The 14,133-nt window shown below is 41.8% G+C and overlaps 1 protein-coding gene across 2 annotated transcripts in view; it reads left to right on the top strand.

Moving 5' to 3' along the window:
- The window catches only part of Uggt2 (UDP-glucose glycoprotein glucosyltransferase 2), a 116,572-nt gene extending 104,327 nt beyond the window's left edge, over positions 1-12,245 (top strand). For both annotated transcript variants that reach the window (XM_021181642.2, XM_029469193.1), the window contains 2 exons: positions 1,790-1,916; positions 11,532-12,245. In XM_021181642.2, the coding sequence (XP_021037301.1) occupies positions 1,790-1,916; positions 11,532-11,554 (150 nt within the window). In that variant the 3' untranslated portion in view covers positions 11,555-12,245. The remainder of the gene's footprint in view (positions 1-1,789; positions 1,917-11,531) is intronic.
- The last annotated feature ends 1,888 nt before the right edge of the window (positions 12,246-14,133 follow it).

The raw sequence follows: 14,133 nt of genomic DNA, 5'->3' as shown, positions 1-14,133 counted from the left end.
CCAATCATCAGCTTTCCTTTATTTTACAAATTAAGGTGGGAAGCAGGTGAGTGCTGACTCATTCCTTGTTCTCAACCACTCACAGGAGAACAGAATTGACATCAAATATAATTAGCCCCAAGGCTATCCACAACACAGAGAAAAGGATAACGTGAATTTTAGTGTTGGCGCAATTAAGCTCTTTTTCAGAAACATTTAAAAATTAAGGAACATGGGGCTAGAGAGAGATGGCTCAAGGGTTAAGGTGGAAAGCATCTACAGTATTTGCCAAAATATCACAAGGATGGTCTCTAGCCCAGTTGCCAATACTGTTTGCTTCTGAAAGCTCTTGAGCAAGGGCTACACAGTCACATTACTTCCAGGACCCTACCAGGAGGCCCAGTAATTCCCACTTTCAATGTCCAACCACGTTCTAATCCAAAGTCCCAAAGTGTTCCATACTTCTCCAAAAATCAGATAGGACAGGCCTGTCACACCAACAGCCAGCCCCCTGGTACCAACTGTCTTACCTGTCTATGGCTGTGGTAAGACACCATGTTCAAGTCAACTTAGAGAGAGAAAAAAGCATTTACAGGGGGTTTTACAGGTAGCACAGTGTTAGAATCCATGACCATCATGGCATGGAGCATGACAGCAGTCAAGCAGGCAATCGCTGAGAGCTCATGTCTTGTACAAGCACAAGGCAGAGAGAGCTAACTGGGAATAGTGTGGGCTTTTGAAATCTCAAAACCCATCCCCAGTGACACACCTCTGATAACCAGGCCACACCCCCTCATCATTCCCAAACAGTTGCACCTACTAGAAACCAAGCATACAAGTACATGAGCCTGTGGGGGCCATTTTCATTCAAACCACCGCATGAGCTTAATAGAAAGAGAAAGTAAAGTTTCTGGTAAGGGCCTTGGAAAATAGGTTACCACTGAGCTGCTAGTCAGGGCATTTTATAAAGGACATGTGCTTGGGCTGTGTTCTAGTATGCCAGGTTGGGCCATCCACAAGGTGTCCAGCTGCCTCCTCTCAGTTTCTGTCACATCCTTACTTAGAGCTCCCAAGCAAGGGTGGGAGATAGCATACAGCTGTTCAGCAACGGCATTTCCAGAGCTGGCTTTGGGCTCGCTTCCCTGGCCAGCCATATTTTCTCGACAGTCATCATCTGTAGTAAACTGAAGCACACGATTGCATCGCTAAGATCTGAGTCCAGGCTTGTCTTCCAGTCTTAGTGATCCTCATTGAGAGAGTTGGGCAAGACTCCAGTGTAATAAAGATTGTTGTGGCATAGAGCAGTATAATCTTCATTAGGCAAGAGTAGACAATTGCCAGAGAAACTACTGCTCCAGTCTACATAGAAGCATGTCTGTATTACGTTCTCTGAGCTGTATCAATGTTAGGCCTTTGCTTTGTGCAGGTGAAAGACAGGTCTGTCTTAGAGCAGAAAGGGACAGAGTGACGGGATGCATTCCATAGCAGAGCGCATGGTTGTTCTTTACCAGAAAGCGTCCTGGTATGTTCTGTTCTCAGACTTATAATCAGTAGTTAAATTCATGTTGTTCTGCGCCTTCATTTCACAGCCTTTGATGATAAAGATGTGGACAGGCCAGCCCCAGTGTCCGATAGGCTGGCTCATATGCAGCCACCCAGTACAGAGTAGGCTGTGTTTTTCATGGTGGTGTTATACCATGTCTGCCTCGTGACATACGACGGCCCCCAAGAGTTTCCTGTGTTTCCTGGAATGGGGTCTTTATTGTTCTTGTTGTTTCTCTTTTACTAACAAGTTTTGTTTGAATTTTAGTGCAATAATCCCAAAACAAAAGAACCCAAACTAGAAGCTGCTGCAAGGATCGTCCCAGAATGGGTCAAGTATGACACAGAAATCCGGACACTATTAGACCATCTTGAAAATAAGAAGAAAAGTGCGAGTAAGTGCTTGTCCCGCAGTAAGTGCTTGTCCCGCAGTAAGTGCTTGTCCCGCAGTAAGTGCTTGTCCTGCAGTAGTGCTTGTCCCGCAGTAAGTGCTTGTCCTGCAGTAGTGCTTGTCCCGCAGCACCGTGTGCTGGCTGTGCTGTGCTGACGAGCTCAGGCTGGTCACAGGCTGCTCTTAGGGAGCCCACTAAGTTATGTTAGGGTTTCAGTAAGAACGTATGTGATGGGATTCAGACTTCATTTTAGGGACTGGAGAGGTGGCTCAGCAGTAAGTGCACAAGCTGCTCCTGAGGGCACTCAGGTCCAGTCCCCAGCACCCACACGCTGGTTCACAACCATCTGTAGCTCCAGATCCAGGCGTCCTCATGCCTTCATCCAGCCTCCATGGACACTTCTCACTCACATGGCACACACAGAAATATGCAGGGAAAATGCACACAAAAAGTCAAATCTATAACCCTAATACATTTAAATTTTATTTTACATAGACTAAGCTCACAAGTTTTTAATAAAATGTATATAAATTGCATATACTAATGACTTTCTCTGCAACATTAAGACCACTTAAGACAGAATACAGCTTTAATTTACTTATTTATGTCAATGAGTAGTAGATTTACTAAAACAGAGAATAGAAATAAAAGAAATTTTATTTCTAAGATTATACTGAATTTTCCAAATGTGAAAGTCCAAACAAGCCCTCAAAACTAGAAAGAAAAAGTCATACATAGCTCACAGAAAACCTCTTCTCCCACCTTGGGAATTGTCATTTTTGACCCACACTTCCCTTGATCAGACCTAATATCTTTAGTCATGAGTTAAAAGTCTTGGACTAGATTTTCTCCCACTTGTATTTAAAAGTTGACATTACCTTAACATTTTTTTCACCCAAACTAATCATTCAACAAAAGTGTTTGTCTTTCTAGGAACTTAATCACTTCACCCAGGGTATCTAATGTGTGCCATTCGTTGAAAATTAATACTTATTCTCTCAGCTCTCCCCTCCCCCAACTGCTCCAAGACACACACACACACACACACACACACACACCCCAGCACACATACACAGAGAGAGATACAGAGACAGACAGACAGACAGACAGACAGACAGACAGACAAACTCCACTTCTTCGGAAGAGAAAGACCTCCCAGGGATTTCAACATGATTTGAACAGTCATAGAGAGATGCAAAATAAGACTAGGGACCTCCCCTCTTAAGGCTGGAGGAAAAAGATCCCAAGAACAGACAAGAGTCAGAGACACCCCACATGCACTCCCAGTGCTGTGTGAGTCCCACAGCAAGACCAAGCTACAGAAGCATAACGTATATACAGAGGACCTAGATCAGACCCATGCAGACACTGGCTTGTGAGCCCCTATGAGCCCTAATTAGATGATTAGCCATGTTATCCTGATGTCCTGGTGTCCTGAGTCCTCTGACTGCTACACCCCTTCCACCCTTGGTTCTGAGTTTGTGCATCTGCTCTCACCAGATGTTGGAGGAAGCCTGTGGTAATGGTTGGGCTAGACACTGATCCATGAGTGTAGCCGAATATCATTAGGAACCCTTCCTTTGACCTTTTTGCCAGTCATGTTTGGTTCTGCTCTGGGTCTCTGGGCCATCCAGTTTCCATTTCCTGGACATCAGGCAGTTTTAGGCATGGGCTCTCAGGGTTAGGCCATTTCCACAAGCTCTGAGCCAGCCACCATTGCCCCAGCACATCTTGCTAGCAGGACAGGTTGTGGGTCAAAGGTTTTGTAGGTGGTTGGTATCCCAATAACTGGATGCCTTGCCTGATTACAGATGATGGCCATTTCAGGTTCCGTATCCCCCATTACCAGGAGTCTTCACTAGGGTCACCCTCATGGATTCCAGGGAGTTTCTATTACACCAGGTTTCACATTTCACACACCCCCCCCAAATCCTCCCAGTTCTAGACATTCCTCCCTAGATTCTCTCCCTCTACTCCTCCCCCTGCACCAGACCCCTCATCCCTACCCACTGAAGCTCACCTATGAAATCTATTCTATTCCCCCTCCCCAAGGAAAGCCTTGTGTCCCCCCTTGAGCCCTCCTTGTTACTCATCTTCTCTGGGTGTGTGGATTGTAGCATGGTTGTCATTTACTTCACAGCTAATGTCCACTTAAAAGTGAGTACATAACAAGTTTGTCTTTCTCTGTCTGAGTTGTCTCACTCAGGATGATCTTTTCTAGTTCCATTCATTAAACTGCAAATTTTATCATGTCATTTTAACAGCTGAGTAATACTCCAATGTATAAATGAATCTCATTTTTTTATGCGTTCTTTGATCGAGGGACATCTAGGTTGTTTCCAGTTTCCAACTATTATAAACAAAGCTGCTATAAGCATAGTTGAACGTCCTTGGGGAGTCCTTTGGATGTATGCCCAAGAATGGTATAGCTGGGCCTTGAGGTAGATGGATTCCCAGTGTTTTGAGGAACTGTCATATTGATTTCCAGAGTGGCTGTACGAGTTTGCACTCCCACCAGCAATGGAGGAGTGTTCCCTCTGCTCCACATCCTCGTCAGCATGAGCTGTCACTTGTGTTATTGATCTTAGCCATTCTGGCAAGTGTAAGATGGAATCTCAAAGTCATTTTGATTTGCATTTTCCCAAGGAATAAGGATGTTAAACATTTCTTTGAGTGTTTCTTAGCCATTTGCATTTCCTCTGTTGAGAATTCTGTTTGGATTATTTGGTTTGTTGATATCTAGTTTTTTTTTGTTTTGTTTTGTTTTGGTTTTGGTTTTTCGAGACAGGGTTTCTCTGTGTAACAGCCTTGGCTGTCCTGGAACTCACTCTGTAGACCAGGCTGGCCTCGAACTCAGAAATCCGCCTGCCTCTGCCTCCGGAGTGCTGGGATTAAAGGTGTGCGCCACCACGCCCGGCTTGATATCTAGTTTCTTGAGTTCTTCATACATTTTAGAAAGTAGACCTCAGTTGGTTATGGAGTCGGTAAAAATCTTTTCCCAATCTGTAGGATGCCTCTTTGTCCAGTTGATAGTATCTTTTTCCTTACAGAAGTTTTCAGCTTCATGATGTCCCATTTATTAGTTGTTGATCTTAGTGGCTATGCTGTTCTCTTTGGGAAGTTGTCTCCTGTACCAATGAGTTCAAGAGCATTCCTCACTTTCAATTCTGTTGAATTTAGTATCTAGTTTTAGGTTGAGATCCTTGATTCACTTGGACTTGAGTTTTGTGCAGGGTGATAGATATGGATCTCTCTGAATTTTTCTATATGCAGACATCCAAATTGTCCAGCACCATTTTTGAAGATGTTGTCTTTTTTTCAATATGTATTTGTGGCTTTTTTATCAAAAGTCCAGTGTCTATATGTATGTGGACTTATGCCTGTGTATGTCTTTGATCTGATTTATGATAATACTATGTGGTGTTTATCACTGTAGCCCTGTAGTGCAACTTGAAATTGGGAGTGGTGAGGCCTCCAGCAGCTCTTTTATTGTTCAGGGTTGTTTTAGCAATCCTGAGTTTTGTTGTTGTTGTTGTTTTGATTTGTTTTTTTTTTTTTCCATATGAAGATGAGAATTGTCCTTTCAAGGTATGTGAAGAATTTTTCTTTTTTTTTCTTTTTTCTTTTTTTTTTTTTTTTTTTTTTTTTTTTTTCGAGACAGGGTTTCTCTGTGTAGCCCTGGCTGTCCTGGCACTCACTTGTAGACCAGGCTGGCCTTGAACTCAGAAATCTGCCTGCCTCTGCCTCCCGAGTGCTGGGATTAAAGGCTTTTTCTGGAGTTTTGATGGGGATTACTTTGAATCTGTAGATTGCTTTTGGTAGGATGGCCATTTTTACTTGGTAGTCCTACACAGGTTCATGAGCATGGGAGGGATCTCCATCTGAATTGTTTACTTTCTTTCTTTCTTTCAAGACTTTCTTAAAAGCTCTTGTCATACAGGTCTTTCACATGCTTAATTAAAGTTACCCTGAGATATTTTCTATTCTTTGAGAGTATTGTGAAGGGTGTTTCCCTAATTTCTTTCTCAATCTGTTTGTCATTTGTATATAGGAGGGTACTGATGTTCCATTTTTGTTTTGTTTTGTTTTGTTTTTAATTAGTCTTGTATCCAACTACTTTGTTGTAAGAGTTCCCAGTGGAATTTTTAGGGTCACTTATGTGTATTATTATATTAACTGCAAATAGAGATGATTTGACTTCTTTTTGTCCAATTTGTTTTGTCTTGATCTCTGTTAGTTTTCTTATTGCTGTGGCTAAAACCTAAGGAGCTATATTGAATAGCTAGGAAGCGAGTAGGCAGCCTTGTCTTGCCCCTGATTTTGGTGGAAATGCTTTCAGAGTCCATGGAGAGATCAGGTGGACTTCTGATAGTTCTGCCTTTGTGTGCTACTTGGCCTTTTCCCTTGCAGCTTTTAATATTCTTTCTTTGTTCTGTATGTTTGGTGTTTTGGTTATTTTAATATTCTTTCTTTGTTCTGTATGTTTGGTGTATTGGTTATTATGCAGTAGTGGAGAGGCTGTGTGAGGACTTTCTTTTCTGGAACAATCTATTCGATTTTCTGTATGTTTCTTTATAGGCATCTCCTTCTTTAGTTTAGGGAAATTTTCTTCTATGATTTTGTTGAAAATATTTTCTGTGCCTTTGAGCTATGATTCTATTTCTTCTATTCTTATTATTCTTGGGTTTGATCCTTTCATGGTGTCTCAGGTTTCCTGGACATTGTTTCAGGAATTTTTAGGTTTAACATTTTCTTTCTCCATTGTATCGATTTGTTTTATCGTATCTTCCATGCCTGAGATTCTCTCTTCCATCTACTTTGTTCTGTTAGTGACGCTGTGTCTGTAGTTTCTGCTTGCTTACCGAGATTTTCCAGTTCCAGTTCCCTCAGTATGTGTTTTCTTTATTGCCTCTCTTTCCATTCTCAAGTCTTGAACCATTTTATTCATTTCCTTCTACTGTCTTTTTTCTTGACTTTCTTTAAGGGATTTACTCATTTCTTCCATTTTTGTTTGTTTGTATTTTCCTTGATTTCTTTAAGGGATTTATTCACTGATTCTATAAGGACTCTGTCATCTTCATAAAGTTGGTCTTAAGGTCTTTCTCTTGTGCTTAAGTGGTGTTGGAATAGCCTGGCTTATTTTTGTAAGATAGCTGGACTCTGGGGATGATGTCTTGCCCAGGATATTGTTAATTATGTTCTTACTACTGGCGTCTAGGTGTGTAGCTTTGAGGGGATTATAGGTGCCACCTTCTGGGTTGGTCATCGTTGGATGTGTGTTTGTTGTCGTGTTTTATCTCTGGCCTTCTGGTCTATATGGTGTGTGGTTGAGCAGGGGGGTCTCTGCCTGAGTTTGGGGCTGGAGATCTGGTGGCCAGTGTGGCCTCTGCTTGAGTTGAGGGCTGGTCTAATGGCAAGTGTGACCTGTGGTTGGGCAGGGTATATCTATCTGCCTACGGCAATCCAGAGAGTGCAGATGGTTCAAAGGTGTAGAAGGTTCGAGGGTGTGTGTCCCCCCTGGACTTCTGATGAGTATGGCCTGTGGCTGGACAGTGGGTGTGGTGCCAGAAATCACACTCAGAACTTAATACATGCCAGATACACACTCCACTACTAACCTGCACCCCAGTTCCACTTCCCAGCTAAACAGTAGATAGAACACATATGCCCACGTTTCATTTATCTTTTCTGCCTTGACAACTGGGCTGTTTGTATTTCTTAGCTATTATAAATAATGCTGCTCTGGGCAGTGAAGTATCTCTTTGAGACTCTACTTTCAATTCTTTTGACTATGCAGAAATGAAAGTTGATGAATCAAGTGCTAGGTGTTAAATTTTTGTTATTCTCTATACTATTTTCCCTATTGTTACAAGTAAACCCGTTTTCTGGCTCCACCCCATCCTCACCAATGCTGTTCCTTGTTGGAAGGTTTTAGGTTTTGTTGCTTTTCTTTCTTGGCAGCTGCCACCTCAGTCTCACTGGGGGTTTTGTTTACATTTATCTAAGTATTGATTATATTGAACATCTTTTTCTATATTTATTAGCCATTTGTATACCTTCAAAGACAGACTTGTTAAAATCTTCCCCATCTTTGAATCAGTTTGGGTTTTTGGTGGTAGTGGTTTTGGGTTTGGACGGGGATGTTGTTGTTGTTGTTTGTTTGTTTGTTTGTTTTTGTCATTGAATTCTGAGAGTTCTGTATTTAAGATTAACCCCTTATCACACCTTACCACATAGTTTGTGCATATGGCTTTCATCTTTTAGATTACATTTGAGAATGTGCTGTTTAATGCAGTTTTTAAGTTTGGTGCATTTTTTGCTTTTATTGTTTATGCCTTTGGTTTTATAATGGAAGAAACCATTGTCAAGCCCAGTGTCATTCCATTCCATTTCCATGCTTTCCTTCAGGTCTTTAATATATTTGAGTTAATTTTGGTATGTAGAGTAAGATATTGACCAACTTTGCTCTTTTGCATAAGAGCATCAAGTTTCCCCACGTCATTTGCTGTAGAGGCAACCTTTCCTCACTGACTGAGTACCTTGTTATGCTGTAGAGGCTATCCTTCCTCACTGAGTACCTTGTTACTCATATTGAAGAGTAGTGGATTATATGTGTGGGTTAATTTCCCATCTTTCTTTCTGTTGTCTGTCTTTGTGCCTGAGCCATACTGATTTGATCATTGTGATTTCATAATTCAGTAACCTTGTCCTTCACAATTGTTTCTCAGGTCCCATGAGAATCCATGGGAATTTTTGAAGGAAATGTTGGCGCTATTTTAACTTGTTTGCGTTGAATCTGTGGATTGCTTTAGGAGGAACAGAAGTCTTGAGTATAGCAAGTCTTCCAGTAATGAACAGGAGATATTTTTGTTTTCCTTTTATTACGTTGGCAATTTGAGGGGGTAGATTTAGATATTCAAGTGCTTTAATTTCTCACATAATTTTCTTCATAAGTATTTTATTCTGAGGATGCTACTGTAAACAGAACTGTTTTCTTAATGATATATACCTAATTAATATTTTTAATTTTCTCTTCCTTAAGACAATTCTTTGATTTTATCTTCAGTTCTTCTGTTGGTGTTTAGAGAGTTAACCCCTTGCTTTATTTCCAACAAGTCATTGGGCTTTTTTCTATTTGCTTTTTTGAATTTTACTTTTGTTCTGATTTTATGGTTCCATTGACTTTTCAATTATCACTTGGAAATAATAAATCTTATTTAAGTATTACTTTGGTTCTCTTGGTTATTGGTTTGCATGTAGTAAGCTGGTTTGTGTAGTTAACTTGCCTTTTGTCATTTTCTTCAAAATTTAAAGCTTCCTTGATATTAGAATATACTTAAGAACAACAGGGCTGGGCAGTGGTGGTGCACGCCTTTAATCCCAGCACTCGGGAAGCAGAGGCAGGCGGATTTCTGAGTTCGAGGCCAGCCTGGTCTACAAAGTGAGTTCCAGGACAGCCAGGGCTACACAGAGAAACCCTGTCTCGAAAAACAAAAAACAAAACAAAATGTGGGAATCTCTGCTTTCTCCTTCACTTTGTAAGCATTTTCCTTCAAGACTAGGGTTACATATGGGACTTTGGAATACACAGCCCTCCATAGGGCATCTGTGTCATGTTCCTCCCCTCAAGAGGCTCTGCAGGAAGAATTGGAAATTTATAAGAGTCAGAGATAGAAACAGTTCAAGGAGACACTGTTGTCCACATGCAAGGCATTGCATATATTAGCTCACACTGTAGGAACTGTGACAGCATCCACAAGACTTCACAAATGCACAGAACCCCAGCTTAGACCGGGCATGGTGGAGCATGCGTTAATTCCAGCATCTAGTGAGCTCATTGTCAGCCTGGACTACATAGTGAGTTCCAGGACAGCTAAGACAATCTATATAGAAAGACCCTGTCTCTAAAAAAACCCAAAACAACAAAAATCCCAGCATGGAGAGGGGAAAGTGGGCATGAAGTCTCACCCTTAGCTGGGGAGCTATTGGTATTTGATAGCTGGGGGGAGGGTATATTCTTCTTTAGTGCTCTGATATGGTACACACTCCAGGGCAGGCCCCACAGCCAAAGGGAGCTGGGACCACAAGCCGGACTGGAATTGATCAACAGTGTTAATGACTTAATAAGCATGTTTCAGTTTTCCTCTTAGCTATTAGGTTTACTTAACAAGCTTCAGGGGCACAACTGAGCAATATTACTGTTTTGATCCTCTAAGCTAATGTGGCTACCTCCTAGCCAGAATCCCCAGGATACTTAATTTTAGCACTGATCTGGCTCTCTTGCCTCTAGAGTTTCTCATGAACTCTCTCCCTTGTCATCTCTACTTCCTCTCTCTCCTGCTCCGCCCCTGGCTGGAAGGAGGTCCAGCCCTAGTCCAGCCCCTGCTTTGTCATTGGCTGATGAGCTAGATTTATTGACCAATCGGACTAATGTTCATACTACACTGGGACAGGAGAGTCTCTGGATTGCAATCAGATATCAGAACACAGAAATCAGCATTTAAATAATACAAGAATAATCTTTATACAAAGTTCAATAACACTATGCCTATACAGTGGATTCCACCTTTTATCTTGGAATAAACACCTGCCTCTCAGTTTCTCTCTGATGTAGAAGGATCGGTGTGTAGTGATAGGTCTGAGTTTAGCACAGACCCTCTGCACCCATCACTTCCCTGGCTGACTTCTGCTGAGGTTCTCTGTTGAGCGCCCCATGCCACCATCAGAAAAGACAGCTTAGCACCCTGGCCGTGTATTCTTGACTGATGTGTATATGTCAGCACAGGTGTTTTCTAGATCAAGATGTACAAAACTAAGGTATACATGGTCCTTTTCTAATACAGGAGGACAGAGCATTCACACTTACACCAGGTACCATACAGATGCAGGTTCAAGTGTAATAAAGACGCCATAGCTCCAAAGGTCTCCTGTCGTCCATACTGGTGTAAGTGTGAATGCTCTGTCCTCCTGTATTAGAAAAGGACCATGTATACCTTAGTTTTGTACGTCCATCATAGTAATGGCAGGCACATTGTGCATGGTGCATAATCTGCCTGTATTATTTTAAGGCTTATTAATTATCTTAGTACACTGTAGCTGTCTTCAGATGCACCAGAAGAGGGCGTCAGATCTCATTACGGATGGTTGTGAGCCACCATGTGGTTGCTGAGATTTGACCTTCAGAAGAGCAGTCAGTGCTCTTAACCACTGAGCCATCTCTCCAGCCCCTGCCTGTATTCTTAAAGACCTCTGTCTAGTATACTTAATTTTAAGTAGCATGGGGTTTTAATCTTGTCTTATTTGATTATATAGTATTTTAATGTGATTTCACAAAATGCTAATTACGTGTGTGTGTGTGTGTGTGTGTGTGTGTATTCACTTCCATAGGCTTGTGTGCATTCACATTTATAGGTGGTTAAAAAGACGTTTATGGTGCATGATAATGGGTACCAAAATGTACAAAGAGCTATCCCCACAGTGAATGACAACATATAGATAATACATTAATAAGCAAGATTATCTGTCAAAATTTAAATGTTTTATATTCCTTGCTGACATTTTAGGTTAATTCTGTATTTTGAGATTTCAAATACTAAGCCAACTTTCCATTCCCTGCAGTTTCAGTTCATGATGAACTATAGCGCCGGTCCAGAAGATGAAACGTGATAAAAATCTGCCACCTGCTGGAGACCTGTGGAACTGCCATGACTAGTAGGCCATTTCATTCAAGTTGTCATGAGGTTGACTGCTCATAAGCTTTATTTAAATACATGGAAAGTTGTAAATAACCTCATTTATGTGATTGGTGGACTAGTCCTCTTCCCAGCGCTTAAGGTGCCGCTGCTGCTGCTGCTGCTGCTGCTGCTGTTGTTGTTGCTGTTCTCACCAGCTAGTTTGATGTTGTCAGATATCCTTGAAGGTTTTTGAAGGTCCTTGTTGGTTTACTATTCCAGTTTCAAGTACACCTATATCTCCTTACTCAAAAAATGCATTTAAAATTACAGAAATTTGTACTTTTTAAGAAAAAGAACTCATAGCTTTCTCTGAATTATTTAAAAGCAAGCCCATTTTATACTTTAACAATCATTAAATGGAAGTCATATTGCACTGTAATCATTTATCTTAAGTCATAGATTTTAATCTTGTGCTATATTTATGTTCTTCTGAATGTTTGGTAGGCATAAGCCATACTGTATGTTTATTTAAAAGGACTAGATATATATTTCACAGAAATAGGGTAAAGGACGTGAAACTGTGTATGCCTATAGAAACTAAGTAAAAGTTTTCCCTGCTGTGTTTAAATAAATAGGAATACTAAATATTTTTAAACTACTCAAATACTCTATATTTATAGCATCTTGGGACTAAAACATACCTCAGTGTCCTTTAAATGCCATCCGCCCAAGTGTGATCTAGATGTATAACCTGTAGCCCCTTGGCTACATGTGTGTGCTGGGCTGTATACATCCCAGGGATAATTCTGAGTAAGGCCCAGCATGGCAGCAGATGCAGCATCATGCTGCAGTAGGAAAAAAATGGACACCTCTGACAGGTCCCATGTAACCATGGGAATTCCTCCTGTTTAAAAAGCTCTCCAGATCCTTGAGAAACATCTCATAGAGCCTCGTGGCTGCCCAGTTCCTTACCTAGAGATGGGCTGGCTCATCTCGGGGCAGGTGTGCACACAAGTTCCATACTGAGACGGAAGCTCTCTGTGCCCTGGCTTCTTTCAGCTCTTCAGAATTAAGATTGTAATCCTGAGTATCTGATGGTGTAGCCTATAGAGAACTTGAAAAATACACATATTTATCCATTCTCTGTGACAAAATATCCAAAATAAACAGTTTACGGAAGAAAGGGTTTTTTCACTCAGGATTTCAGTCCATGGACACTTTCCCACATTGCTTTGGGCTCCTCCCTTATGAGGGGGAGGAGGCTCACCTCAGCACTGCTGGGAACCAAGAGATGAGAGAATGGGACTAAGGTCTCTGTGCCCATGAGGCCATGCCACCAATAACCTTCTTTACTGGGTTTGATCTCTTACAAGGTTCTATCTCCCGCTTCACAGTAGCACCAAAGAAGGCTGGTAGGCGGCCTTTCAGCATGGAGCCTTTAGGGTCCAGTTACGGTCCAAACCTGAACAATCCCTTCCCCTGGCCATTCCACTCATTCCAATTGACAATACCTTCCATTCCCTCCTCGCTCACTGTATTACTTAAGACATTTCAAATTATATTGCAATTAATTTCTGACATAAAATATCAGATGTGAAGCTGGGTGGTGGTTGTGCACACCTTTAATCCTAGCACTCAGGAGTCAGGGACAGGTGGATCTCTTGAGTTCAAGGCAAGCCTGATATACAGAGAGAGTTCAAGGACAGCCAGGCCTACACAGTGAAACTGCCTCTGGGAAAAAGAAACATTTTTTGATAGCTTCCTTTTCTTGTGATTTGAAAGATTAATTTACATGTCTCATTTCTAGATGAGTAACATGCTGGAAAATCCAGATTTTTGAATTATGTCTTTCTTTGCAAGGCTATTTTTTAATAAAATGACCTGGGTTGGATATTTTTATGTCAAGCTGACAGAACCTAAAGTCATCTGAGAGGAGGGAGCCTCAATTTAGAAACTGTCCTTATAAGATGGGGCTGTGGGCAAGCCTGCAGGTAAATTTTCATGAGATTGATAGTGGGAGGGCCCAGCCCATTGTGGGTGGTTCCACCGTCCCTAGGCTGCTGGTCCTGGGTTCTGTTAAGAAAGCAAACTGAATAAGCCATGAGGAACCCTTCCATTGCCTCTGCATCAGCCCCTGCCTTCGGGTTCCTGCCATGTGAGTTCCCATTCTGAAATTCTTCAGTGAACATTGTGAGAGTGTAAGCCACATAAACCCTTTCCTCCCCAACTCGCTTTGGTTATTGTGTTTCATCACACCCATTGATAACCCTAACTAGGACAGAAATCGGCACCCGGAGTGGGCTAACGCTGTGGCAGACCTGACCACATTGTCTTAGGGGAAATGACTAGAGGTTTTGGATCGCTGAAGTGGTCTCGGAGGAAGTGTTCCCCGTGTCACACACAAGCTGCTTTCTAGAGGCTGTACAGCCTGCTGGTAGCCAAGCTCAGTAATGTCCATCTCTTGCTGAAAGGACCCAAATATAGCTGTCTCTTGTGAGACGATGCCGGGGCCTAGCAAATACAGAAGTGGATGTTCACAGTCAGCT

The sequence above is a fragment of the Mus caroli genome, chromosome 14 (genome assembly GCF_900094665.2).
Source record: "Mus caroli chromosome 14, CAROLI_EIJ_v1.1, whole genome shotgun sequence".
NCBI classification, from domain to species: domain Eukaryota; kingdom Metazoa; phylum Chordata; class Mammalia; order Rodentia; family Muridae; genus Mus; species Mus caroli.
The sequence above is the reverse complement of the archived record's forward strand: the minus strand, read 5'-3'. Positions and strand labels throughout refer to the sequence as shown.